General features: G+C 43.3%; 1 protein-coding gene across 1 annotated transcript in view; it reads right to left on the bottom strand.

Annotated features, from left to right (window-relative positions):
• The window catches only part of LRP1B (LDL receptor related protein 1B), a 1,239,928-nt gene that overhangs the window by 467,290 nt on the left and 746,925 nt on the right, over window positions 1-25,713 (bottom strand). Inside the window, exons 17-18 of the mRNA XM_039494476.1 lie at window positions 19,194-19,319; window positions 13,775-13,891 (exon numbers count right to left, since the gene is read on the bottom strand). Coding sequence (XP_039350410.1) covers window positions 13,775-13,891; window positions 19,194-19,319 — 243 coding nt within the window. The remainder of the gene's footprint in view (window positions 1-13,774; window positions 13,892-19,193; window positions 19,320-25,713) is intronic.

Genomic DNA, 25,713 nt, shown 5'->3' with positions numbered 1-25,713 from the left:
CGGCGCCGAAACCGTCCTCGGTCCGCAGTGCACCGGCGGCACCGAGTCAGCCCAGCACGGACGCGTCCCGTCCTCCAAAACCGGCACCAGCATCCCGGCACCGCTCCACTTCTCCGGCGCGAAGAAAGAAAGCTGCGCCGGCGGCTGCGAAGATTCCGACCCCGGGATCGGTAACCCAGCCTCTGCCAACACCTCCGGCACCGGCTGTGGATGTGCACATGCAGTGCACGGGCCCGGCAGCTCCAGCACCTGAAGAGCCGTTGAGCCCGGCACCCCCTGCTCCCCGGCACCGTCCGAGGTTGAGCTCGGTCTCCCGACTACGCCCGAGACGTACTCGCAGGCGAGGGAGCTCATCTCCATGACAGAGGCGCCGAACCTCCGGCCCCCGGCACCGCCGGTGCGGGCTGTGCCCTCCGCGGGGAAGCCAGCCATGATGAGGCACCCCGGTGCCGACGATCAGCGTCAAAGGGAATTCAGGTCTCGCTCCCATTCCCGCAGCCAGTCACCATCCTGCCAAGCCAGGTACCGACGTAGATCGACACCTCGGGACCGTTCACCATCTCGGCGCCGGTCTCCCTCACGGTACCGCTCACCATCGCGGTACCGATCCCGAAGCCCAAGTCGGCGGTACTGAAGGAGGTCCGCCTCTAGGGACCGTTCACGACACTGCAGCGACCGCAGCCTCTCTCGGCACCGCGACCGTAGCTCCTCTCGGCACCGTGACCGCAGCCGCTCCAGGCACCGTGACCGCAGCCCTTCCCGGCACCGAAACCACAGTCACTCGCCTTCCCGGCACCGATGCGACCGATGGTCCTGGTCGTGCTCCCGATACCACGACGACCAGCACCGTCCCACGGCGCCGCCAGCGGACAAGCAAGGGCCTTCCACAGGGCACTCATTCAGTGCCTCTGCCCCCCAGTGGTCGCGCCAGCCCTCCGTCGCTTTGCAAGTCTGCAGCGGCATGGATCTCAGGGCTGAACCCCAGGGACAAAACTATGGTCCACAACAGTGGGGTTTCTGGGTTCCGTGGGCACAGTATGAGGGTCAGGGCCTGCCCTTGCCCCCACGGCCGCCGGGTTCCGAACGTCGGGTGCCGGAGGCAACCATCAGTAGGCCTCCCCCGTCGCCACCAGCCGAGGCCTCTCTACCGGTCCCTGCGGAGCAACTGGATACTGACGCGGCTGCTCACCCGATGGACGAGCCACCACCGGAGCCAGCGGTCCCAGGTCTCTCTTCGTCGTCGTCACCAGACGAGGCTGTGGCGGGGTCGTCTACGGCAGACCCCCCGCCGATCGACTTGAGGGCTCACCAGGACCTGCTCCGTCGGATCGCGCAGGCAATAGACCTCCTGGTAGCAGAGGTCGTGGAAAACGATGACCCGGTTACCAATGTGATCGGGTCAGAGGCCCCCGTGCGAGTGGCCCTTCCGTTTATACGCACGATCCAACGTAACGCCACTACCATCTGGCAAACGCCGGCGTCCATCCTGCCCACAGCCCGCGGCGTAGAGCGCAAGTACTCAGTTCCCCCCACGGGATACGAGTACTTGTATACTCATCCGGCTCCGGACTCCCTAGTCGTGCAGTCGGTAAACGACCGGGAGCGGCACGGCCAACCTGCGGCGGCGCCTAAGTCCAAGGACGCACGGCGCATGGACCTCTTGAGCCGCAAGGTCTATTCAGCGGGGGGCCTGCAACTCCGCATTGCCAATCAAATGGCTCTGCTAGCCCGGTACACTTATGAGATGCTGCTCTCTCTATCTAAATTTGCCGAACTCATCCCATCAGCCTCCCGCCAGGAGTTCAACGCCCTCCTCGAGGACGGTAAGAAGTCCGCGCGCTCCTCCATCCAGGCCGCTTTGGACTCGGCTGACTCTGGAGCCCGGACTCTGGCCTCCGGGGTGACCATGCGGCATATGTCATGGCTGCAGTCGTCCACCTTGTCCCCGGAGGTGCAGTACACCCTCCAAGATCTGCCATTCGACACGACTGGTCTGTTTTCCGAGAAGACTGACTCGCGGATACAGACCCTCAAGGACGGTCGTGTTGCTATCCGCACCCTTGGAATGCACACGCCAGCGACCCAGAGGCAGTTGTTCCGGAGGCAGCCGTTCCGGCCGTTTACCCAGGCCAGGTCTCGGCCCTATATTACTCACTGGAACAACCTGACTCGCCGCCGACCATCAGGCAGCAGGCGCAACCAGTCCCAGGCGCCTTCTAAGGCCCCTCAAGGGCCTAAGCAGTCCTTTTGATGGGACGCCCGAGGACGGCTCTCCAGTCTCTCCACCGGATCCTTCCCCGTTGTTTTCCGACCGCCTCTCCCATTTCCTCCCGGCATGGTCCCGCATAACGTCGGACAGCTGGGTCCTGCGTACGGTCCAATCCGGTACCGCCTTCAGTTTGTTTTGCTCCCTCCCTCCCATCCACCTTCCCTGTCCCTCTTCAGGGACCCCTCTCACAAGCAATTCCTCCTACAAGAGGTCGAGAGTCTGTTGAGTTTGGGTGCCATAGAGGAGGTACCGCCCGACCGGCGGGGCAGGGGTTTTTATTCCCGATATTTCCTCATCCCCAAGGCAAAGGGAGGTCTTCGTCTGATCCTAGACCTCCGGGAGCTCAACCGGTACCTGCTAAAACTCAAGTTCCGCATGGTAACCCTGGGGACCATCATTCCCTCCTTGGATCCAGGAGACTGGTTTGCCGCCCTCGACATGAAGGACGCATATTTCCATGTCGCGATCTATCCTCCCCATCGACGGTATCTCCGCTTCAGGGTCAACAGCATGCACTACCAGTTTGCGGTGCTTCCCTTCGGCCTCTCCACCGCCCCGAGGGTCTTCACCAAATGCATGGCAGTAGTTGCCGCAGCCCTCCGTCGTCGTCGCGTGCACGTTTATCCGTACCTCGACGACTGGTTGATTCGCGGCCCATCACGTCAGCTGGTAGCAGACCAAGTGACCGATATCTTGGCCCTATTTCGAGAACTGGGCCTTCTCGTGAACATCGAGAAGTCCATTTTAACTCCGGCTCAAAGGGTGGAGTTCATCGGAGCAGTCCTGGATTCTCAATTGGCCAGGGCCTGCCTCCCACACACTCGACACCAGGCGCTGGTGGGCTGTATCCGGGATCTCCAATCCTTTCCCACGACGACAGCGTGGTCCTGCCTTCGGCTCCTGGGCCACATGGCGTCTTGCACTTTCGTGACCGCTTACGCCAGGTTACACCTTTGCCCGTTCCAGACTTGGCTGGCCTCCGTGTACCGCCCACATCGCGACCCCATGGACTTGATCGTCACTGTCCCGAGGCCTACCCTCGATACACTCAGTTGGTGGCTAGCCCCTCAGGTCGTGTGTGCAGGAGTCCCATTTCGCCCGCCATGCCCCTCCGTCACCTTGACCACGGATGCCTCGGACATGGGATGGGGGCACACCTTGGCGACCTTCACACCCAAGGCCTCTGGTTGCCTCCAGAGCTCTCCCTGCACATCAACGTCCGGGAGCTCCGGGCGATACGGTGGCGTGCCAAGCTTTTCAGGCCCACCTCCGCGGGCGCTGTGTCACAGTGCTAACGGACAATACGACGGCGATGTTCTATGTCAACAAGCAGGGCGGGGCCCGCTCCTCCCTGCTTTGCACGGAAGGGCTACGCCTGTGGGACTTTTGTGTAGCCCACTCAATTCACCTGGCAGCGTCGTTTCTTCCAGGCGTACAGAACACGCTAGCCGACCGCCTCAGCAGGTCCTTCCTTACCCACGAGTGGTCCCTTCGCCCAGACGTGGTGCATACGATCTTCCGGAGGTGGGGATTTCCCCAACTAGACCTATTTGCCTCCGAGGACAACAGGAAGTGCCACCGGTTCTGCTCCTACCAGGGGCGCTCCCGCGACTCCCTGTCGGACGCGTTCCTCTGCTCCTGGACGGATCACCTCCTCTACGCCTTCCCTCCACTCCCGCTCGTTCATCGGGTGCTTCTCAAGCTTCGGAGGGAAAAGGCCCGCCTCATCCTGATCGCTCCGGCCTGGCCGAGACAGCACTGGTACACCCTGTTGCTCGAGCTCTCCGTCCGAGAACCCATTCCTCTTCCGTTGTGGCCGGATCTTATCACGCAGGACTTCGGCCGGCTTCGCCACCCGGACCTCCGCTCCCTACATCTTACAGCCTGGTACCTGACTGGTTGACCCACGCGGAGCGTGACTGTTCGCAGGCGGTGCAGCGAGTCCTAACTGAAAGCAGGAAGCCTTCAACGCGCTCCACCTACCTCGCAAAATGGAAGCGTTTCACTATCTGGTGCGACCAGAAAGGCCTTAATCCCTTTTTCGTCCCTATTCCGATTATCCTGGACTACCTCTGGTCCCTTAAGGAGCAAGGCCTCGCAGTCTCCTCCTTGAGGGTGCACCTGGCAGCCGTATCTGCGTTTCATCCACCGGTTGAAGGCCGCTCCATCTTCTCCGCCCAGATGGTCTCTCGCTTCCTCAAGGGCCTGGACCGGTTGTACCCGCCAATACAGCGCCCTACACCGGTCTGGGATTTGAACCTGGTTCTGGCCAGGCTTATGGGACCGCCGTTTGAGCCTCTGGCGTCTTGCTCCCTGCTCTACCTCTCGTGGAAGACGGCCTTCCTCGTCGCTATAACATCTGCGAGACGAGTATCCGAACTCAGTGCCTTAACCGTTAGCCCCCGGTATACCGTCTTCCACGCAGACAAGGTACAGCTTCGACCGCACCTGGCCTTCCTCCCTAAGGTCGTATCGGCCTTCCATATTAACCAGGACATCTTCCTCCCGGTCTTCTACCCAAGGCCGCACGCCTCACTTCGGGAGCAGCAGCTTCACACCCTGGACGTCTGCAGGGCCCTCGCCTTTTATATAGAGCGCACGAAGCCCTTTCGGCGTTCGACCCAGCTCTTCGTCGCGATTGCGGATCGTATGAGGGGCGAGCCGGTCTCCTCGCAAAGGATTTCCTCTTTTGTGACGGCATGTATTCGAACATGCTATGAGCTTGCTCGTGTACCACCTAGTCGCCTGACGGCCCACTCTACAAGAGCGCAAGCCTCGTCTGCCGCCTTCCTGGCCCATGTTCCCATCCAGGACATCTGTAGAGTGGCCACCTGGTCCTCTGTCCACACCTTCGCTTCCCACTACGTGTTGGTGCAGCAATCAAGAGACGATGCAGCCTTCGGCTGCGCAGTCTTACACTCTGCCACGTCTCACTCCGACCCCACCGCCTAGGTAAGGCTTGGGAATCACCTACATGGAATGCATAGGAGCAATCACTCGAAGAAGAAAAGACGGTTACTCACCGTAGTAACTGGTGTTCTTCGAGATGTGTTGCTCCTATCCATTCCAGACCCGCCCTCCTTCCCCACTGTCAGAGTAGCCGGCAAGAAGGAACTGAGGAGCGGACGGGCCGGCTGGGGTATATGACAGACGCCATAGCGGCGCCACTCCAGGGGAAGCCAGCCGGCCCGCCGGAGTTGCTGGGGTAAAAAAGTTCCGGAGAGCCGTGCACGCGCGGCGCACACACCTACATGGAATGGATAGGAGCAACACATCTCGAAGAACACCAGTTACTACGGTGAGTAACCGTCTTTTCCTTGGAGCAAGTCTCTGCACTTTTGTATCCTGCATTGGCTTACTTCACTTCTGCACCTGTAGTGCATTGAGCAAATGTTGGTGCTGCAGTTGCAACATTGCATTTGGTCCTCCCAGCACCAACCCACAATGTTCCTGCAACTCCTTCAGGAACTACTCTGTGCAGAAACTCCTGTAATTCCAATTACTTTCTTGCAACTTCTGTAATTTTTGGCATACAAAATCTCCGTTTCATATAGTATGATGCATGCAGTCTTAAGGCTTTTCTTAGTTTAAAAGAACTAATTTTTTATACAATACTTATAAATTTTTAAATAAATGTATTTCAGACAATTAAACGCTAATTTATATATTTCACATTTTACATTTTTTCTTAAATCTCTCCAATTGTGGATTATTATTCTCCAAAAACCCCTGCTTCAGGTATTGGTATTAGTATTCATGATATATTGGTACCACAATAAGAGGAGGTGCTGCATGTGGACACAATGAACACAACAGGCTTCCAGTAGTCCGGACTGCTAGTATTTATACAATGAACTGTTATAAGAGTAGAGCAGAACTGTTGTAAATTATAATATTGCACTTGTTATGCAGTGTGGACAAAGCATAGATTATCATATTGCTCACAGAGTTTAAACTAGGAGAAAAAAAGCCCAGTCAAACTGGTTATACAGGTTTAAAAGGGAAGAGAGGTGCCCATCCACTTACTATTCCAGGCTTCTTGCAAGGACAAACCATGAGCAGTTGTCACAATTACTAATGGAGCATTAACAATGTAGCCTGTAGAAACAGACCATGTTGAAAGTTAGTCTTGCAACCAACAAGCTCAGCTATATCATATTGGTTGACAATGAAGGGCAATAATGAGTATAGGATAGTAACACCAACGATGGAAAAGAATTGTCTAAGACTACCCAAGGGAGTATAAGGAAAATGGGATGAAACTGCATAGAACCTTTGGCAAAACAAGAAAGCTGTTTTCTGTTTTTCTAAATAGTGTGATCTATCAAACAATGAAATAGTCTCCCAATAAACACTGTGACTTCTGCATTCGTTTAAAACTCAGCTACACAGATACATTGAGACTATATTATAGGAAATAATCCTGCAATGACAAAGGAGCTCTTTGTTTTTCTAAATACACACAAGTGTAATAATATGAACGATCTCCTTATGACTATGACTTGTTTTAATGACTGAATCTCTGGAGCTAGATTTACATGTGCTGCTGCCTTTTGTGCAGTAGATATGCCTATTATTTGAATGTTGATATCTTTTAAGGAAGCTAAGTGAAAGCAGTGGGCTTAAGCAGAATCACAGATGAGGTAACAAAGGATGAGAAGAGGCAAGAGAGTTTCATCAAGTAATCAGTACAACTGGATATCAGAGAAAGTATCAAAAGGCTGAAAAGAAGCAGCTGTTTTCCTGGTACAGCACAAGGAGTAGGGTGAAAAGAAATGTAAAAGTGCTAATGAGATCACTTGTGTCAATTATTCCTGGAGATTTTGTTTTTTATTACCTGTAGATGTCTGTTTTGGGGTTTTGTTGTTGTTGTTTTTTTCAGGGACCAGCACTTCTCTGCCAAAGTTTGCTCTGAGACAAATGAAGATATGCTAAGGGCATGGGAATTAGTTACGAACATGCTTCATGTGTTTCAAGCAAAGCTGAGACATTTTCTAATTTAGCTTTTTACTGAAGTCTTAGATATAAATATTATACAGATCAGACTAATAGTTCACTTTTGCAAGATGCGTTCAACTTGTACATTAAAACTAGATTCCTATATTTTTTTCCCTTCACATCAAACATATATCCTTTAAAAACTAACAAGGAGTCCAGTGGCACCTTAAGGACTAACAGATTTACTTGGGCATAAGCTTTCGTGGGTAAAAAACCCACTTCTTCAGATGCATGGAGTGATTTGGAGCATGGACCTGGATGCATGGAGCCTTTCAAAACTGTGTTCTATGCTATGTTCACCTGTAAGGCCTAGATAAAGACACAGGAACTAATTAAAATGAATTGAGATGGGATCTTCCTATTTCAACATCAAACTCGGAGTCCTCTGTGGTGAAGATTTCCTTGAGGTTATGCTTTCTTTCATAAATAGGTCCTCCTTCATAAAGACCCACTAACCTTATATTAAATCTTTTTTTCTCTATTTGCCAGGTTTTTCAATTGATTTTGCATTCTGGCAATTTCTGCATAATGTTTTGTTGATTTGAGCTTGGGCTTTAGAGTGTCTGTCTCCAATTCCCCTGAATCAGTGTGCCTCCTCTTGAACTTTTCCTTTGATATATGTCATCTTTATTATCACACAATGTGTTGTGCAAAGAGCCATTTCCTCAGTAAGGAGACTTTTCTTTTAGAATTTTGTGGGGTTTATTTCTTGCAGATTTAGATTTCCCATGCAGACCTTCCTCCACTGTGCCAGGGGCCTGGACAGGGTATGAGGAACTAAGTTCACATCAGAGCAAAAGGCTGGTGAATCCTAATAAAAATTAGTAACTTTACCTTTGCTTTTCCTCTAAAACTACTTCCTTGGACTCTTGAAAGTTGCTGTATTTGTACTTTGGAGGTGATGGTGTGGATTCAATTGATCCTGGTATCGATTTCTGACTCTAACCACCAGACACACTCTAATTTTCAGCCCTCCACCATCTTGGGAGAAATAATCTTCCTCTGAAGTGGCAAAACTATGATTTTGTGTAAGTATTAGAATTGCCAGTTTTGGTTGGATGTATTCCTGGAAGTTTCATCACATGACATACTCTTTAATTAAAGATTAATCTTTAATTCCTGGAGACTCCAGGGCAATCCTGGAATCTTGGAAACCCTAGTAAGTTTATGGAAATTGCTGAATCAACAGGGGGAGCCAGAGTTATTCAAATGCATGAGGAAAAATGAAGTTTGAAAACAAATATCAGTCACGATAACACACACAAAAGTAGGAAATAAAACATCATTTTGTCTCTCTTGAAAAATAATATTGCATACGGAGAATATTGTAAATTATTTCATAAAAGTATGACTGGTAATGTTTTTTACAGTCAGAATCCTACAGTATACTCATGCTTGGCATCAAATTGTGATATAAAATGAAAAGTGAAGCATTAAGCACATTAACTTACTGTTTATAGTGCTTGAGTATGAAACTACAAGAGGATTAAAATGTATAAGTGATGTGTAAAGTTTGACCAGATTGAAATATTAAGAATGGACAAAGTGGATGCTGACAGTGACACAAGGAAAATTCAAGATGACCTGACAGGATGAAACAACCAATACCCTTTGCAAGAGAGTCATAAACATGAAAATAAAAAAACAAACTGATAAATCAAAAAGCATAAAACAGCTAGATGAACTGGTCAGACAAACTACTTTATTGACTGTCACGTAATAGTATGATGTAGAATTCTCTTTGTTACTTAGACCCATACTTTCCTTTCCCTCCCTCAAGCAAAGCAGAAGGGACCTGTTTGATGAAAGTCAGCAAAAATAGTTATTTGAAAGCCTGTGCAGAGAAGAAGTGTGGCTATGTGAAACTGTCCCCTACCACCGTGCAACTGCCCCAAGACACTCACACCATTTACACAGAAGAGTCACATTAAATATACAGAGAGATTATTGCCTAAATGTAGAGAGAGTGAGGAAATAAACTGTAAAAATATATTCTGTAACTTAAGTATATGGTACACTTTTATATGCCCTGTGAAATTTGTCACAGTGGTCACAGACTTGCAGCTGCCTGGGGTTACCTGTGCTGTCAGTGCCGGTAAAGGAGTCTAAAGTTTAAACCACATCAGCTATAAGCAAGGGATTGTGCAGTCTGTATCCACAGATCCATATTTTGCAGCCACTCCCTTTCCCGCTCCCATTCCACATCTATCCACTGTAATCAGTGTAAGTCTATGGCATAAATGCAACCATTCTGAATAAGCAGATTTTTCAGAAAAAGTTTCTTGCTGTATATTTTACGAAGGAATAGTGTTTACAAATGAAGGCGAAAGTAAAGAACAGTTTAGTCCACAATTTTCTCCTCTAAAAAAATCCTTCATTCTGTACTATTGTATTTTATCTTAGTTTGTCTGAAAGACACTAAACAAATTAAAGTTGGATTTTGCTGCATAAATGCACCTTTTCATATGAAGGATAGTCCCATGAATTTGTATTAAAATGACAAATAAATATAGAAAGCTTTCAAATACATTAGCTTGCTGAAATTTAAAGTGCATGAAGCTTCAAATTTTTTGTATTTGCCACGCAAACTTCAAGGGTTCTCCTTTTGAAACACCAATCCTGCAAATACTTGTGCATATATTTAATTTTAGACACGTGACTAGTCCCACGGAAGTCAGTGAGTGAACAAGAGTTCAGCATCATAACTTTTTAAGTGCTTCGAGGACAGAGATTTTATATGAAAACAAATGGCATCTTCTAATCTGTTTATGGTGTTAACCAGAATCAACACATTACCTTTCCTCTCATATCTGGAGATTTTCAATTAAGGTATTAACAATAATTTGTCAAAGGTCCTGCATCTTGTACCTGGATGCTAGAGATATACAAAAATGCTAATATACCTAATATCTAGATTTGGCAGAGGTTCAAGGGACTTCTAAAAATGTGCTCTACCAGCAAATGTAACTTTAAAAGCATAAGAACATAAGAACATAAGAAAGGCCGTACCGGGTCAGACCAAAGGTCCATCTAGCCCAGTATCTGTCTACCGACAGTGGCCAATGCCAGGTGCCCCTGAGGGAGTGAACCTAACAGGCAATGATCAAATGATCTCTCTCCTGCCATCCATCTCCATCCTCTGACGAACAGAGGCTAGGGACACCATTCTTACCCATCCTGGCTAATAGCCATTTATGGACTTAGCCACCATGAATTTATCCAGTCCCCTTTTAAACATTGTTATAGTCCTAGCCTTCACAACCTCCTCAGGTAAGGAGTTCCACAAGTTGACTGTGTGAAGAAGAACTTCCTTTTATTTGTTTTAAACCTGCTGCCTATTAATTTCATTTGGTGACCCCTAGTTCTTGTATTATGTGAATAAGTAAATAACTTTTCCTTATCCACTTTCTCAACATCACTCATGATTTTATATACCTCTATCATGTCCCCCTTTAGTCTTCTCTTTTCCAAACTGAAGAGTCCTAGCCTCTTTAATCTTTCCTCAAATGGGACCTTCTCTAAACCCCTAATCATTTTAGTTGCTCTTTTCTGAACCTTTTCTAGTGCTACACCACAGGTTTTACCTTAAAAAGTACTCTGACTTGCCTCTGCAGTTTTATTTTGCTTTTTCAAAACATGTGAATGATTCTGAAGTAAATACTCAGAATGATCAATATTATACTGACGCTCTGTACCTCGGAGGAACACTTTACACCCCCATGTTCACCTTTATAAAATGATTGTGGGGTATCCAATGCAACATTTGTCATGTCAGGTGTCTTAGGAAGGCTCATGATGCACTGAGCAATTGTTGGTATAGTGATGTTATAGTAATTGTTACAGTAAATGTTATAGGTTATAATTTCATGTATGTAGTTATGAGGCTGAAAATGTATCCTCATGGTTTAAAATAATCCAAGGCAAAACCTCTCCAAGAGCTGAGAGGCAGTTCCCACCTCATGTATGGGACAAGCCCAGCCTCACAGGAACAAAGGACGCTGGCCTAGACAGCAACAAAATAATCTGTTGGACTCTCGAGGGAGTCACCCCCTTCCTTTGGTCAGCTTGGAACTGCGACAAGGAACTGCTCACCTTACTTTGAAGGTGGGGGGCGGGGGCAGAGCCAAGAGGGAAGAAAGGACATGATAAAAGGGAGAGACATTTGCCATGCTCTCTCTTTCTCTTCCACCTACATCTACAGACACCACACCAAGTGACTGAAGCACTGATCAAAGGGGAGAACCTGGCTGAAGAGCAACCAGACAGCCTCTGGTGAGAAGCATCCAAGTTTGTAAGGGCACTGAAAATGTTAAGATCAGCTTAGAATGTGTTTTGCTTTTATTTCATTTGATCAAATCTGACTTGTTATGCTTTGACTTATAATCACTTAAAATCTATCTTTATAGTTAATAAATCTGTTTGTTTATTCTACCTGAAGCAGTGTGTTTGGTTTGTAACATGTCAGAGATTCCCCTTGAGATCCCACTGGCCGGGAGCCTCACTTCCCCCACCAAGGTAAGCAATGCCCCATAGCCCAACTCCATGACCCAGCCCTGAGCCCCCTTCTACATCCAAACTGCTGCTGGCCCAGTCACATCAGCCACTGCAAAAGTCACAGAGGTCACGGAAAGTCATGTGAGCTTCCAGTTAAATTTTAAGGTGTTCATTTTGATTAATAAAGCCCTGACTGGCTTGGGATCAGCCTGGCTGACAGATCACCTCTCTCCCCATAGCTACAATCAGCAGCTCTGATATTAGATCCCTCTTCATGTATTTGAGAGAGGTAGAGTTCTCTGTAAAGTCCCCCAAACACAATGATACCCCTCTTGTCCCAGTCTCAAGTTCTACTAATTTACCTTAATTTGAAGCTCAGCTGTAAAAAGTGAACGAAAGATCAAAAAAGTCAAAATAACCTAGAACAACAAATGTTAATGTGAACTGTCCAAAAAAGGGACACAAAGGCTGAATTAGTCTAAACACAGAGGCCTACTGGTATAATTCAAAGACTATAAAAGATTATGCCTGGTAAACAAGAACAGTATACAACCAGAAATCGATGAACCAAAATTGGTGTATTGAAAATTAGGCCTAATTGGTGAACAAAATAAGGAAAAGGATAGGCTATTCTGCCCATTGCTCCCCTTTTGGGGTCCTGAAAAAGAGGCTTTGGGGAGAAAGTTGGCAACCATAATAATGGCTGACTGAAAGATGAGAGAAAGGGAAGGAGTAAGTTCCACCCTCATGGCTGCCACTCTCATTGTCTCCTGGGACCCTGGACGTACTTCTTCATAATCCTGAGAGATGTCCTGACCAGACAAGGCCAGAAAGAGGGACCCAGATGACACCACCATCTCTCCCAGCTCAATCTCAAACTTCACATTGGATGTGAGATTTTTTCATCCTCACCCCCCATTGTGTCCTTTTCCTTCTCTACATTATTTCTTTTCTTTCCTCTCTCTCTCTCTCCCTTCGTTCTTTCTACTAAGAGTCTGGCTTAGTTGTCCAAGACTGTATATCTTGCTACGCTGCTGTTAGCCTGTGACCAGAAACAGGCAGCTAAACCAATGCCCTAAAACAGCCCATACTGTTACAAATTTATCAGGTCTGGGAGTGGCTGATAAGACTGAATGCTGTGACTGTTCTTCCAGCAGTGAAGTTGCAAATGAGAGTGAATGCCAGAGACAGAAACTGCATTTTCTCTTTGCTATTCTTTTCTTTCCCTTTTTGTATGTGTTAGTTTTGTTTTGTCTTCTAGCAAATTGGTTTTAACAACAACAGCAACCAGCCCCTCTCAGCTACTCTTTTCCTCAAAAGACCAGTTTTTACCATCTTTAACACCTTCTCAGAAACTGCCAGACAATTAGACAAGTTTTTGTTTTGTTCTGTTTTTCCCCTTCTGAGATGTTGTTAAAATCTAAGCCTTACTTAATACTTTACATTTTGAATGCTTTAACTGTTTTTCCTTCCCCCCCCCCCCCCCCGTATCTTTCATAAAGATCCAAAGAATCTTTAATGGTGTGATTCCATAGCAGGAAGCAGGCTGAGGTCTCTGTACACCAAACCCCGACCCTTGTTTAAAATTGGACAGTGACTGGATTATGTTAACACCTTTGTTTCTTTGGGTTCATATGTTTAATCTAAATGAATATAACAAAACGTTCAGGGCATGGTGAAGAGCCTATTTATTTCACTTGACCTTCAAAGAGAGATATGGGGTTGAGATATAGGCCAAACTGTGGAGGGCGATAGTATTTGATTACGAGTTGATTACGTGAGCTTCTAAATAAAAATAAATAAAATAAAGTTTTTAGGGCAGAAATGCAGTAATTATTTATTGGTTCAATAAAAATAAAAAAATCCTAATATCTTGTCTATTTTGTTCTTTACTTACATAAAGAGCCAAAATATCCTTTAAAATCCTCTTATTTCTCTTTTAGACCAGACTTTAAATCTTCACTTGATGTTTTTAATGGCCAGTTTATGTAGGGTAAATAATTAGTAACTTACCACATGATACCATTTCATCTGTTTCATCACCACAATCATCCTCCCTATCACACAACCACGATTTTGGAATACAACGTCCATTCCCACAAGAAAACTGATCAACTTGACATGTTCTTGCTGCAATGACAAAGGCATGCAAAATCTTAACATCTTAAAAGCAAGAGATACAGTACAATCTGTTAGATCATCTAGTCCATGACTTTCCTTAGAACTAATTTAGCAGATGGAGGTCTAGATGGTATTTGCTTTGCCCTTGACTGAGTGCTCTCCTCATCTCCTTTGCTCTCAGTGGAAACTGAAGGTACCTTCAGTACCGTATCCTTATCATTACATTCAATAATTCATAATGGATTTCCCTGTAGGTTGGACATTTGTGAGGTTTCACAGAATTATGCAATTACAGGAAATTAAATGTTAAAAATATATTTATGTTGTAGTCAAAATAATAAAAAATCTGAAAATGCCAAGGTAGGTTTAAGGCTGGCATTCTCAAAGAAGTCAAAAGAAGTTAGGCATCCAAAGCCAACTGAATTCCAGAGGAAGTTGGGTACTTAATTTCCCCAGTCTCCTTTGAAAATCCAAACCTAAATATTCAGAGCAGTGATTAGTATTTAAATAAAAACAGAATTAGATGATCTGGTTCATATTACAAATTATCCCTTCTCCCTATCAAATGTGCAGACAGTTGATTGCTATATTTCATTAGTTCTGAGTAGTATGGTTTTCTTTCCACTTTAAAAATTAAATTAATGGTTTAATCTGGTTTGTAAAGAAATCATGTAATTGCTCACCTGACATCAGTCATCCACCAAGGTTTATAGCCACATATTGACAATGAAGACAAAGGGAATAATGGGATTTCATTATAGTAAACCAGTTCATTATTTTTACATACCACTTGCCTTTAAAAAAATACACTGAAGTGTCTTTTGGGAACACTGGACCGAATTTTCATTTCCGGCATAATGATATTAAACAAAGCGGAGTTATGGCAGGGATAAATTTGGCCTATGGTGTATGGATACACCTATATATTTCTTGAAAATACAGACTTCTTCCAGATGCACATAATATTACACTACTTCAGATGTTCCTTGTTGCTGTAGATTTAGCTTATGTAAAATGAAAACAATCCTTACAATTTTTTTCTTTTAGATTCAGTTCAAGTGACTATGATGGGCAAAGTACTAAACACTTGATCTTTATTGCTTCAAGAAGATTTGTACACATTTTGATGTGTGCTTTATGTTGTTGTCATGTGGAAAAATAATCCTCTTCCAGGTTCCCTCCCTGATGGGATTATTTTTTATGTTATTATTGCTTTATACATTGTCAACTATGCCATCAGTAAAAAACATAGCTCACCAAAATCTTCAGTCCTACATTGTGACGATGATGATCATAACACTCATCACCACCATCATGGCAAATCCCCCAAAAGATGTGGCTTCCTTGTAAATCGAGCGCCACCCAGAACAGTCTCCGGCAGGATGCTTAAGGTAGTCTGATTGTATATTCAGTTTATATCCATCACTGGCAATGTTATTGTGCCACCAAAGCTTTTGGCACCCATGTGATTGCCAGCCATGTATCAGCATTCCTTGGTACACACACTTCAGAATTTGTTGGTCTGCCATTGTTATAATACCAAAAATGCTGCGAAAACCAATGGTGATGGAGATAATTGCTGGATTTGGCTTCGACTATCTTGGCTTCTGATCTTGTCCTGCCACTTGATTTGGAGCAGTTGATGGAGGCGATTATTCATTATTAGTGAATAATAAATAAAATAATAATGACAAATACTCATCTGGTGTAAATGAGCACAGCTCCTGCCTTTAATAGAGCTAAACCAATTTACACCAGCTAAGATGACTCTATACTTCACACTTAATAAAGCACTATTCATCCATATATAATACTTAACAGCCAGAGTCACTCTCCTTGTTTTGAGCTTCTCCATACTTTCCACATATAGAGATCTTTCCATCAGAGTAGGCATGTTCAGCAGTGTTTCATAAAAAACATACAACTTTGTTCCAAAACAGTTTACCCTTTCAAAATTATCTTGAGCAAATGCCCAGCTAAATTCATTTGTGTGCGGCTTTGGCAGAACCAGAAGAGAATAAGAGAGGATTGGTCCTCATGTCAGCTCTTGAGAAGAGGAATTTATTAGCTCCTTATTAGATTGAGTGTTTACCCTCAGCTTGCTCTCTCTCTCTCTCTCTCTCACACACACACACACACACACACACACACACACCAGTACACCATGGAAGGCCTTTTGCTAGTCCTCCACAGTTCCACTGTGGGATTTTGGGGATGCAGCTCAGAACAACCCACTTTTTCTTGGCACCATTCCCTTCTCAAACCCCAGATTTCAGTCTGGAAAACCAGGAATGAGTCAATATCACTTGAACCAGCATTTACCCATCTTGTGTCCCTATGGTGGGTCAGTCTCAAAGCCAGCTGGCAGAGTGGTCAGGCAATGGCTCCACAGTTCTTTTCAGTCTCTCTTTTCTAGAATGGGACCCTGCTGGGTCATATATCGTGAGCCTCAGCCCCTCCTATGTGTTTCCTCTTCTCTCTTCAGGGCTCTGTCGCAACAGTGGAGTGCGGGGAGCAAGATAGGGGGACCCAGGCCCTCCTTCTCCACAGGGTCCCAACCCTGGATGCTGCAGTCTTCAGATGACTTGTTGGTCTACCCCAAGTTAAACTCTCCTCTGGGTCTTCTCCAACCAGGCCGGAGCTTCTCCCTTTGGGGTGTGGTCATAGTCTTACTAGCAGGAGTTTAATTTCCCTGGGGCAAGGGGTGTGGTTCAGAGGCTTTTGTGGGTTCCCACCTCCAAAAGGGAGGGGGGATTTGGATCACTTCTCCCAGAGTGGTCTTACCTGCATAGCAGTCACTTTGCCCACAGGCTTCAACTTCACTTCGTCGTGCAGACTATAGCACCTTTCCCTGGCCTGCCAGTGCCCTTTCAAACTGTCTCTTCACCTAAAGCCCTGCATGTGCTGAAGGAGGTGCGCCTCCTTAACCCAGTATTACTCCACGGTTTGCTCTGGGTTATTGGGTGTGTAAACTCCATCACAGTTTCCACAACAGCTGCAGCTGAACAGCTATAGGGGGCCTCAGCACAACTGCAGCAAGTTCCTGCTGGAGCTACACTGCATGTTGGAGGAGGGTAGGAAAAGAGAACTAAGCTGAGCTGCACAAAAGGACAGTCATCCTATGTTTACAGGATGGCTTCAGGCTCCACAAATCCAGGGTTGCCCCTCCCTCTACAACCCCCGGATCTGCAGAATTGGGACACCTTGCCCCTTTTACACTCAACTGCCCCTTTTACACTCAACGGCCCCTCAGATCCTTCCTCTACAACTAGGTAAGCTTTGCAACATTTGCATGCTTACAGCAAACAGGCAATCTAGCCATGGAGACATTATCAAACTACTGGACATAGTAAATGGGCTATCTTGGTTATCACTACAAAAAAATTTTCTCCTGCTGACAACAGTTCATCCTAATTAATTAGCCTCTTAGAGTTGGTTGGGCAACTCCCACCTTTTCATGTTCTCTGTATGTATATATATCTCCTCACTATATGTTCCATTCTATGCGTCTGATGAAGTGGGCTGTAGCCCACGAAAGCTTATGCTCAAATAAATTTGTTAGTCTCGAAGGTGCCACAAGTACTCCTGTTCTTTTTTGTGGACATAGTAATTATAAATAATATTTTATTTTCGTATTACTGTCTAGAAACCTTGAAGAACAACTGTACTGATCCAGCTAATCAATAACATACAAATATCAGAGAAACAAAGCCTGTATAACATCACACATTGTAACTTTAAAACCCTTTTTTAAAATATACTTCAGTTTTAGGAGGCCTCTCACTATATTTACTGACATAAAACTTTGTAAAAGGTTTCACAAAGGAATGTATCTTTTTCAAATGGAAACAACTCACCACCTATATGACTCCAACTATGTAATCAGCCCCTAAAATTTTCATTACTGGTCACATGCATAAATTATATACTAGTTACTAGTCAGGCAGGATCCAACTACAGACAATCATTACTATATAAATTACAATTAATCCTCTATTTTTGCTCACAAAATATGGTTGTTTGTGTCATTGCCAATAGGTGGCATGGACTGCAGAGAGAAGAACAAATAAGAATCTCATCCCACAAAGCCTGTTCAAATAAATAACCCTTACACAACAGACCCCTGTACTCACGTAAACAGAGCAAGACTTTTACAGGATCTGGCCTAAACTGCCCTTGGGCTACGAACAATAAAAAGTAATTAAAAATGCATATTTCTCTGTAGTATGGGGTGAAGAATGTAGTTCTCTAATTCCCATCCTTTTTACCTAGATTATTAGAATGCACATTATGATTTGTGTGACAAGCTTTCTTTAGCATTTCAACTGAAACTGCTCTCTAAAATGTGCCAATTTGCACTCCCCAACTTAAAAATCAATTAATGTATTGGAAACCCCACTAGATAAAAGCCATTGATTCTTTACTTTGCTGCTATAAGTGAGCATTTTTCCTCTTGTTCTTTGAAAGAGCCAACATACAGAATCAGAAAATAAATGAAATACAGTGTAGCAAAAGAGATTTTTAAACATAATATGAAAGGAAGGATATTTTTGTAAAACATCAACACAGTTTGGTTTTAGCACATTTTAAGTCAGATAATATGGATTCAGGGAACATCACTATATGCGTATACATGCTGTCAATCTCTTTCTTTCACTCAGTACTTAAAAAGAATAGTAAGTCTGCTGCCTATTTTTCAACATTGATCAACTAATGACCTCTCTAGAACTGTCTACTGATCTGTACTAAAGACTGTATGTTTCTGTGCAAGAATGGAATGGTTTAGGACTCCTAGATTTATTGTAATGGGACAGAATATATGGAAATATAAATAGACGAGGTCAAATGGGACTTCCTTATAAAACCCTATACGTAAATAATATAACAAATACTAAACTATTTGCAGATGAGTTCAGGGGAAACTGAGTAAAATTATATTTGTCAAGGTAAAAATAACAAGAACAAAATGCTTACTTGTCAGATGACTTACAGCACAGTATGATAACAAACTATATTCCAACTTCCAAGAAAGATTTAGCAGGGACAAGTTTGCGTCCAAGTAGTGCATTGACAGTCAATCCATATGGATAAAGTTCCAAATTACTTTGGAAAGCAGAGTCAAGCATAGGGATTAAGTAAAATATAATTTATATTCTAGCCCTAGTGGCATCAAAATCTGAATTCACTTAAAACTGCAGTAATCAGATCATCAACAGTAGGCTGGTTCAGCTCAGTACTGAGTACAGACATGAATTTTTATTGAATTGGAATTTAGATAAAAGTTATTTACACATCCAAGTAAAGTTTTTACCTGCACAGGTTTCATTTGATTCATCTTCATTATTTCCACAATCATTAGCTCCATCGCAAAGCCACCTCTTGGGGATGCAGCGGTTATTCTGGCACTTAAACTGATCATCAGGACAGCTACGATTGACTAGGAAAAAAATATTACTTTCTCCTAAGCATATCATCAAAAAAAACCTGCTGAAAACATGACTATATTAAGTTTCACTCATTGAAGAACTAGAGATACAATTAATATGATTACCCCATAATTTATAATCTTCATAGCTCAGAACTGTATTGCAAACAGGAAAAGTCGAGTCCCAGTTAAACAGTTGCTGAAGTTATTTCAGATATAATAATACAAAATCTGGAGACTCTATTAAAATAAAATGAGTTATACAAGTGCAAACAGGTATCAGTGAGAGAAGAATAAGGTCCATAAGATTGCATAGTCTTTATAGGAATGGATGGCTACAGATTGTAGGTAAATACCCAGCTCCATTAAGTCAATGATAAAACTCCTAGTGACTTCAAAGGGGCCAGATTTCACCTTGCATTTTTCATAAACATTATGAGTAAGAGCCTTAACTGGCATAACTCAGCATAACTCCATTGTAGCGATGACAATTTACATCAGCTAAGGATCTGACCACGCAACTACAATGATATGTTAGCATTTTCATTTAAGGTTAAAGGGCTTTGAGATCCTCAAATGAAAACCACTATCTAAATTCAAAGAATTACTATTATGAACTCATATTTTCAGAAGTTTATACTAAACTAATATCATAAGCCAGCATTTAACTTCTCAAATTTTGAGTATTCATTCTTATTTTAGTGTTCTAACAATGTAAAAAAGATTATTAAGATAGTTGCAATTCTATGACTCAAAATGTTAATTTGTCTGATATACCATGAAGTAGCCTAATCAATGTTGGCACATTATTAGAAAAAAAGAATTAAGCTGTAAAAATAATAAACCTTATACATTGTTCATTGTGCTTATTTTCCCCCATATTTAATATAGAATTCATTATATAATTATTTGAGATGACGTGTTCACACTAATTATCTGAGCATATATATATATATATATATATATATATATATATATATATATATATATATATATACACATACACACACACACACACACACACACTTATCACAGTGCAATGCTTATCAACCAACAATAAACATTTTAAAGGAAATTCATAACACAAACAACAACAACGAAGAAAAAAATTAAGGATGTCAGACAAACATATAAAAGCAACACATTTCACAGTTAAGGATTAAACCTCCAGTAGCTAGACACAGCCGGGTGCCATCTTAAATGTTAACCTACTATGTTCATTGTATGCAAGAACTGAATTTGCATGCTTTTGTGTATTTATCTCACATCTTTAAAATTCTCTTAAAGCCATTTTTGTGCATATTAGTCCCAGTTAAGTGAGAAAATGAATGACACTAATACAAAAGTATATTTAAGCGAAAAAAATACCGGCGCCTGATACTGCACTTGAAGCGAACAGGAGTTTTGTGTCAGTAAGGAGTCCATGAGTATGCCTTTAGTAGGCTCTGGATGAGGCCTCTGGTGAACTTCCTTCTCTAGTTCTCTCTAAAATACAACTGAAGAGCTCAATTCACCAAGCCCTGTTGACTTCAAAGTTCTGTGTGCAGAGAGGTTGCAGGATCAGACCCTTTCCCCATATCCATTTCCTCAAATAAGGATTCATCTAAAATCTGCAGCAACAACAAAAATACTACCAAGGGTCTTTATCCAAAGCCTATTGAAACTAATGGGAAAATTCTCATTTACTTCAGTGTGCTTTGAATTGGCCTAAACAAGGATGGGAGGCTTTGGTATATAAATATGTTTTTAACATTTTTTATAGCTCAGCTTTGGCAAACATAAAATAATTTTAAAAGGCCATATGCTTAAAATCATATCTTTAGTTTTAAACATTAAAATCATAGTTTAGTTTTAGACTCTCTTAAGGAATGAAAGGGTACAATAATTCACTAAAGTGAAGCCATCCAAGGACTTACACTGTAAAAGGTAATGCAAAGTGGCAATCATATGGACCTGTTACTTGTAATCAAACAGGCAGTTCAATTTTGTACAAATAACCCTTGAGATAGCAGATCCTGAAAGAACTATAGATAAGGAATGGCAGTAATCTAGTTTACCAGATACTGTAAGCGGCAGGGGAAAGCAGTTTTGCAATGCTTTTGAAATGATAAAAAGTAACCTTTGCTGGATTGCAAATATAGGGAAACATAAAACTGTGGTTCCTACTAGGTATGAAATTAGTCAAGATCTAAAAGTCATGAGAGCCAATGTTATTGCTCCTACATGATTCTGAGAACTAACAAATAAGCCCTCAGTTTTCCCTGAATCTAACTGCAACTACAGACACTAACCAAGATGTAACATTAGTAAAAGCAAAGAATCAGCTAAAAATTACTTATTTAAACCACTTAAAATGATTTATTATAAATAGATGAATATATTTATAAATAGATGAAAGTTATACTTTCCTTTGGTTAAAAAAAACCTGACAACTGCTGAAAGATTGGGAGGTTGATATTTTATTTCTGATTTAAATTACATAAAATATTTTTATCATGGAACTGTTCTTAAAAAGCAGAGGTGAGGTACACTGCGTTACCTGCATTACAGGTGCAACCACCACTGGGGACAATAGACCCCATACTACATGAGAGTTGTGTGAGGGGATACCTCAGACATCTTTTCCTTTAAGAAGTAAAGGACCAGAGCCTCACCTGGTGTACATCAATGTGGTTCCATTCAAATCATTGCAGCTACGCCAATTTTCACAGGCTGAAGACTTGGCCCAAAATGTAAGTTCTGGTCTAGAATTCAGTCCCTTACTCCTCAGACTGGCGAGGACCAAGGACCAGATTTTTAAAGAGTTTTAGGTCCCTAAAAAGAAGCAGCTAGATATCCAGTGGGATTGTCAAAAGCACCTAAGCAGGTTAAGTGTCTAACTCCCATCGAAATCAATGGAACTCAGGAGTCTATCCCGCTTATGCACTTTTGTAAATCCCCAAGAAATCATGCGGACCTCTCAACTCTTCTTCTCAGGGCTCTCTTTGATCAACTGAACAGTAGCAAAAATGTACTTCAATGGAACCTGTTTCCATCCCTCCTGCCTGGAGAGACATTTGCCATAGTTAGAACGTTTTATGGAATGGGTGAGTAGAAAGGAGATCCTAGGGAGCACTTGGGAGAATGATTATACTAAATAATATGTTACACACTGTCGTGTATAGCTTTTAAAACAAAAAAATGGTCTTTATCATCAATACATATGGTTAAGAAAAGTATGAATGATTGCAAAATCTGAATTCAACTTCAGTGGCATGAGGGTTTTTGGTTTTTTTTATTTTTAGAATTTCTTTAAAGTGCTGGTGGAACTTGATGCATCAAGATTATCATTAAATCCACTCTCTTTATTCATGTGAGCGGTAAGAAAGCAAACGGTAATAACACTTGGTTCTTATATAGCATTTATCATCCCTAGATCTTAAGTAAGCAGGATGTGGCTCCTGCTCAGATATGAGCAAATATATTTACTTATTGTGTACCACATAAAAGCACAAGCCATGGAAACACCCATTAGAGGGAGACAAGGAGGAGGGAAGCTGTATGTAGTCATGTTATGAGAAGTGAATGTGGGATTTCATGTATACTTCTGTTTACAAGCATTGTCCGGCTCTGGATGAGAATGGTTTTGTGTTAATTGCCATCTTAACAATTAGAATTTTTTTAAAAAAGATATATTCTAGACTATAGTTCCCCTTGTGGAGTGTCCAGCAGTTTATTCTGACATGGAGAGGGAGCTTCCTCCCCCTTTTCAAAGTACAGGCAAGGGAGTCAGCACCCAGAACCAGAGGATCTCGGAGGCTATGGTTATCCCGACGGGTGTGCACACTCACTACATTACATCTTCCTGGCACCCTGTGGCTCTCAATATGGCTCAGGTGCAAAACCAACGATGTGTAATGTGGTATGGAAATGCTTGGGGGATTGTGTTCCATACTTTAAATGGCAATACTATCCTCTATGGGCGCCCATCCCACAACCCCAATTCTGCCAGGATTTACCAGGAAGTGGGGGAGAGCACTACAAAATTCACATTTACACAGATCTAGTGGTACACAAACCCTACATAGGAGGTGGAAACCAACAGCTACCATAGCCCACAGACACTGCAGTTGCCTGGCCTACCTGTTAGTGGTAGTTTATGCAAATTCTCTTTGTTAATAGGTCAAATTTAATAATAGAATGAGGCACAAGTAGAGAGCACAGGTAGTCATTAGTAGTTCCTGCCTTCCACTCCAACATGTAGAAAGGATAAAAGCAGGACAAGAACCAGTCAAACTCCCAGACAATGGAATGGGGGAATCAGAACCTAAGGAAACATCTCTTCTCCCAAGACTACTGATGACCATACAAGTAAACACTGAGTGACTGGAACACCATTGGTGTTTGGAGGGAATACCAGGCAGAGCTAGATCACCCATGTGGCAGCTGCTCTACAAGTTACTGATCCCCTAACAGGCCTACAGAATATCCTGTTGAAATTCCAGCAAGTACTGATGGTGCTAGGTTCAGCATTAATGCCTCTTCTGCAGTTTCTATATTCTCAGCAAATTATTTGCCACTACAGGGTGAGGAGCCAATGGTAGCATGGTCATGTGCAGGCCATACTGCTAAAGGGCAATAAGGGACCTGTAAACTAAATAAAGTGGCAAATCTTCCAGCTGAATTGCCCAAGATCCAGTGCATAGGGAAGTGGCTCCCCATCGATCACTGGGATCTCCATGGTAGCCGTGGTCTGCAAATCCATGCCAAGCCCCAGAAGGAGTGAATTCTAGCATTTTCTGCAGTTTGCAAATCATAGATATATTTCTTCACCTACCCCATTTTATGAAGTATGAAACTCCTATTAAATCTTATTGTTTATTAATATAGAGTTTGTTTTTCATTTCATTTCTGCAATTACATGAAACATGTTTAAAAGAGGAGCAACTAAGGGCCTGATCCTGCAGTCCCTGATTAGATTATGTTGCCCTAGATTTGAGGTGTGTGTATATCCCAGAATGTGATCAAACTGTGACCATATTGTGTCCATTCAGCCATCCTGAAGTATAGAAATAGAACATCACATAGTTAAGGGTTAATTTGGAGACAGGAGCAAGGTCAAGCACTTTCTGCTAATCAGAATGGGAGGCGGGGACAAACAAATAAACAACTGAGACTGAAAAACCTTGGTGGTTGGAAAACCTTGAGTCTAGATGTCTCTGATGTTAAAAGTTTATTGAAAGTTAGAAAAGTGATGATAAAGTAGGGTCATTATGACCTATGTGTTTTGTAGAACTTAGCTATAAAAGATTAGCTCAGGGGTCAGCAATCTCTGGCATGCAGCTCACCAGGGTAAGCACCCTGGTGGGCTGGGCCAGTTTGTTTACCTGCCGCGTTAGTAGGTTCGGCCGACCGCGGCTCCCACTGGCCGCAATTCGCCATCCCAGGCCAATGGGTGCAGCGGGAAGCGGTGTGGGCTGAGGGATATGCTGGCCGCTGCTTCCCAACACCCCACTGGCCTGCGACGGCGAACTGCAGCCAGTGGGAGCCGCGGTCAGCCAAACCTGCTGACACAGCAGGTAAACAAACTGGCCCGGCCTGCCACGGTGTTTACCCCGGTGAGCCGTGTGCCAGAGGATGCCGACCCCTGCTATATTCCCTGCTTGTGTAAATGAGCAGAGCTCCACTGACTTCATGTGCAGAGAGGCATGCTAAGCACCAACTTGAACCCTGCTTTAACAAGTGTTAGTCTCTCTTCCCTTCAGTTTCCCTCTGTCACCCATCCATTCATTATGATGGGAGTTTTATTGGGCAGATAAACATATCTGAAAACACACAGCATTTAGAATTACAAAAATCATTGCAGGTATACCTTTAACTGCTTAGCAACCTTTTATACTTGTATTTCTAAAGAAGCTTTCATTGACATTAATGCAAAGTGAATACATGTATGCAACCCTTTGTTACTAAATCATTTTAGAAGCACACTGTAGGGAAAGCTTCAAAATCTGATAATTCTTATTCAGCAATTTAGTGTATAAGTGTGACTAGAGACCAAATTGCTGATCTCCTCCAGCTGATAAAATTAAAATTTGAAAAGCACTAAACACATTTTTTTAAATTGTCTAATATAACAAACAAAACCCATTTAAAAATTTTTTTTTAGAAATGCTAATTCACTTTTATTTATACAAATTCAGTCAAGAGTTTCCCTCCATATCACCCAATTATTCTGTTTATAATTACAGCAAATTCAGACTAAGCCAAAAACATGTTAAATTACTGTAGAAACTGCTTCAAGAGGATTATTTTTACATATTTTTGCTAATAAGCTACATAATATGCACAGATTTGGGAACAAGTTTGAATTCATTTATAAATGTGTAAATATGAGTAACTCCAAAGAAGTAAAGGGAGTTAGTTATTC

The sequence above is a fragment of the Mauremys reevesii genome, linkage group 11 (genome assembly GCF_016161935.1).
Source record: "Mauremys reevesii isolate NIE-2019 linkage group 11, ASM1616193v1, whole genome shotgun sequence".
In the NCBI taxonomy this organism is placed as follows: Eukaryota; Metazoa; Chordata; order Testudines; family Geoemydidae; genus Mauremys; species Mauremys reevesii.
This window is presented reverse-complemented; position numbering and strand designations above follow the sequence as displayed.